Source organism: Bubalus bubalis, chromosome X (assembly GCF_019923935.1).
Source record: "Bubalus bubalis isolate 160015118507 breed Murrah chromosome X, NDDB_SH_1, whole genome shotgun sequence".
Taxonomy (NCBI): Eukaryota; Metazoa; Chordata; class Mammalia; order Artiodactyla; family Bovidae; genus Bubalus; species Bubalus bubalis.
This window is the reverse complement of record NC_059181.1, coordinates 125,001,494-125,005,782: the sequence shown is the minus strand read 5'-3', so window position 1 is coordinate 125,005,782 and position 4,289 is coordinate 125,001,494. Positions and strand designations below refer to the sequence as shown.

At 45.1% G+C, this 4,289-nt stretch overlaps 1 protein-coding gene across 1 annotated transcript; it reads right to left on the bottom strand.

Moving 5' to 3' along the window:
* Positions 1-837: 837 nt before the first annotated feature.
* Positions 838-2,515, bottom strand: LOC123465395 (AP-1 complex subunit mu-2-like). Its single transcript, XM_045164405.1, has one exon. The coding sequence runs from the start codon at positions 2,492-2,494 to the stop codon at positions 1,223-1,225; it is 1,272 nt and encodes a 423-aa protein (XP_045020340.1). The 5' UTR covers positions 2,495-2,515; the 3' UTR covers positions 838-1,222.
* Positions 2,516-4,289: the final 1,774 nt, after the last annotated feature.

Below are 4,289 nucleotides of genomic sequence, written 5' to 3'. Positions count from 1 at the left end.
GGTCACCAAGTGAAGAAGGACCTCCTGGAACAGAAATGAGCACAAAGGAATGAAGAGGGGAGAAAGGGACAGAGAGACAGATACCATTTAAGTCCCTTTGGATCTTGTCCTGCTTAAAGCTACATATAGCCGTAGACTTTGTTATATAAGCTTGTATGTTTCAGTTTTAGATTTTGCTTAAGCTAGGTTGAGCAGAATTTCTGTCACTAGGCTAGACAGTAAATATTTAGGTTTTGCGGTGAGTCCTTTTATGGTGACCCCTGAAACCCCTCTGTGACTGTAGGAACCAAATTGAAAATACTTTTTCTGGAGCATAGTCCTTAAAACTTACTTTTAGAAAATGGAGACAGCTTGAACATGTGTTTTATTTATTTACTGGGGAGGGGGGAATCATGCTGTACAATTTTTTTTTAACTTTTTTGTATTGGAGTATAGCTGATTGGGTTTCCCTGGTGGCTCAGATGGTAAAGCGTCTGCCTGAAACACGTGAGACCCGGGTTCTCTCCCTGGGTCAGGAATATCCCCTGGAAAAGGCAATGGCACCCCACTCCAGTACTCTTGCCTGGAAAATCCCCTGGACAGAGGAGCCTGGTAGGCTACAGTCCATGGGGTCACAAAGAGTAGGACACGATTGAGCTTTCACTTTCACTTTCATAGCTGATTAACAATGTTGCAGTAGTTTCAAGTGCAAGGGACTCAGCCATACATATACTTGTATCCATTCTCCCCCCAACCTCTCCCATCCAGGCTGCCACATAACATTGAGCAGAGTTATCTGGGCTATACAGTAGGTCCTTATTGGTTATCCATTTTATTTTTTTTTTTTTTTTAGATTCATCTTTTTAATGCCATCCTAAAACTCAGAAATGGGCCAGTGGGGCCTCTGGGCTCAGCAGCTGTGGAGGAGGGACTCCCCACACCTCCTAAGGCAGGTCACTGCAAGAAGGCACTCGTGAGGGGGACTTCAAGCCCCTTTTCTGTTTCTTCATATAAAATTGGGGGAGGGGGAGGGGTGAGAGTCTGAGAGCTGAAGATTATCACTCCCAGCCTACCAGTAAAGGAAAAGGGTAGGAGCAAGTCGGGTGCTGGGAGTAACGAACTAATAATTCAAGGGCTGCCCTCTCTCACACACACACACCCCATCTTCCCTCCTTCTCTAGTGGAGTCTGCAGTTGGGGCCTGGGGAGAAGACAGCCCAGGTTCAGGCTCCCACTTCTCCCTTCTAGCTGGTACGAAGTTGATAATCGCCATTCTGGGTGATATAGCGGACCCAGGGCAGGGCCTGGTAACCACTCTTCTCAATGATCTTCATGTATCGAACCTGGATCCCAGAAACAGTGAAATAGGGGATCTCAAACTTCACCCCAATGGGGGGCCGGCCCTCTACTTCCTCCTTCTCCATGCTGGGGAGGCCAAAGTGGGCGCGCATCAGGTACTCCTTGCCCCCCGGGAAAGACTTGATGCTCCAAATAACCATGTTCTTCTCTGGCACATACTTGGCACTGCCCACACTGGTCTTGAAGCGAGGGGAGTCAGCATCGCTGGGTACGGGCACCGATATCTCTACGCCGTTAGCCACCGACTGCTTTTTAAACTGCCCCTTGGCCTTGACCATGATCTCCACACGGCTATGTGAGAATTTCTCAATGACAGATTCAATCCAGATGAGTGGCTTGACCTGGGTGCTAAGGCGGTAGGACATGAGCTCAAAATCACCGTCGGGCGGGATGAAGGAGATGGTGCGGTCATTGTCAAAGCGAGAGAGCCGCACGCACTGGTGGAATTTCACATCCTCCAGTTCCACAGACTTGTTCTTGCTCCGGCCAGTGAGCTCAAAGAGTACACGGTCGTTGAGGCCCAACCGCAGCTCTGGCATTCCCGACAGAAACACCTTGAGCTTGATACTGCCCACGATCTCGCTCAGCAGGACACTGCCGTTGGCATTGACCAGCAGGTTAACGGACTCTATGACATCGATGAAGACCTCATTCTTCTTGTACTTAATGCCCTCTGAGCGCCAGGACACAGCATTGGTGACAGTGGGTGGCACTCGTGACTTGCCCGTCTCCAGCTTGTTGCCTTGCTGTGTGATGTACTCCTGCAGGATTTTGCTGTCTGTGGTCTGTGGGAAGCCAAAGTCCATGAGCTCATCCAGCAGTTCGTAGATGATGACAAAGTTGTCTCGGATACTCTCCTCCTCCAGCTCCTTAAAGTATTCGGAGAATACCTCCACTATCTTGTAGAGGAAGGAATACACGAGGGAGGCGTTGGCATTCTTCAGTGTGGTGGCCACCAAGTAGAGGTTGCTGTATTTGATCCACAGGAAGTGGACCCGTCCGTGACTCAGCAGTGGGGTCAGGGCGCCTTCTTCCTCCCGCTGCATGAGCAGAGGCATGAAGTGATCGATCTCGCTCATAGCCACATCACCCTTGTAGTTGCGGCTGATCAGGGGCTTGCCCTTGACGTCGAGGATGAAGACAGCCGAGGCGGACATGGTGGCGGCCGGCGGACCTGGGGGTGGTTATCCATTTTAAATAATAGCAGTGTGTATATGTCCATCCCAAACTTCCTGACTATCCCTTCCCTGTGGCAACTGTACGTTCATTGAACATGTTATTTTTAAAAGGAGAAAGACACATTGGGAGAAAGTTGATTAATGGAAAAAGTAAGAGGAAGAAACGCTTAAAAGCATAGGTAAGCAAGGAAAATCTTTGTCAGTGAGGAAGATGACGACTTTCTCTGGATCTACTCAATCTTATTGAGCCAATTTTGTTTACATGCCTGTCCTAGAACCAACCACTGTGGCTAGAGACATGAAATATTCTGGCTGACCAAGCCAAGGTCATGAAACAGGGTTGAGGATGAATGACTGAAACCACCTTAAATGGGGTAGCAATGGCTTCCCACAGAGGAAAAAAGTGAGACAAGAAAGGTTTGTGCCAGTGCCCTAGAGCAAAAGTCAGCAGACTTTTTCTGTAAAAGGCTAGACAGTAAATATTTTAGGTTTTGTGGACCATTTGGTTTCTGGTGCCACTACCCAACTCTACCTTTGTAGTATGAAAACAGCCATAGACAACATTTAAATGAGTGGGGCTAGCTGTGTTCAAATAAAACTTTATTTACAAAAAAGGCAGTGGAATGTGTTTGGTCCAGTGGATTGTAGTTTGCTGACACCTATCTAGAAGTTTGACAGTGTCCTTCTGTTTGAAAATCCCAAAGAAATTTTCTTAGTGCTCCTAATTCCTTGAGTAGGAACCTGAAGACAATCTAGAGTCACAGAAGAAAGGTATGGTTGTTAAAGCAGAGCTTCTTAAGCTTATTTTTTAGATGCACAATGATTTCTTATTCTAATAGTTATACTAGTACTCAAAATCCATGTTTTAATAGATTTTGTTGCTTATTGTGGTGCTGAGTTAGACAAAGTAGAGTGCTGTAAGTAAAATAACATGAATGATTAAAATTGAAGAAACTGTTAATGAGCATTATTCACAGTTGGTTGTACTATGAAACCTATAGGTCTTTTGGATATGATTTTAAAAGTATACCTGTTCTTGTATTCCTTCCTCCATGCCTCATACCCTCCCCAACCAAGAGTTTGCAATACACCTTTCTAGGAGGTAGGCTTCCCCATTCTCTCCACTTGGGGACTTTTTTATTTTTAATGGTTTAAATGCAATTGACTGGCTCTTGGCCTGAAAATCTTTAAGATACCATGTAGTACTTGAGATCACCAATATCTAATCTTCACATGGCCAAGTCAAAGCCAATAGTTTTTGGTTTACCACATAAGACGACTTTTCTGTCTGTGTTCTGTTTCTGCTAATAGCAGTACTATCCAGTTAGTTACTCAGACTGAGACCTTGGTTCACATCTTTAACTCATGTTCTTTCTGGACCATTCTGACTAATTATTTTAGGCATTTGTATCATCCAATGACTCTTCATTCTATTCTCTGTGATAGAACCTTTATTCTATAACTTTTGTGGCGATGTCAGGAAGGAGTGCCTCTTACTGCTCTCCCATCCTCTGGTCTTTTGCTCTAAACAATCCTATACACCACTTCTAGATTAATCTTCCTAAAGCATGAATCTGACATATCATGATCATGCTCAAGAGTAGTCAACAGTTCTGCATTATCTACTAAATAATGGCTAAATTGATTAATATAGCATTCAAGATCCTTGAGAGTCTGTTCCCACCCAATTATTGGTCCTTATATTCTGTTAGTTCCCTCTATATTCCTTGCACTCCAGCATACCCAAGTACCCCCACAATCCCATTATACTGTT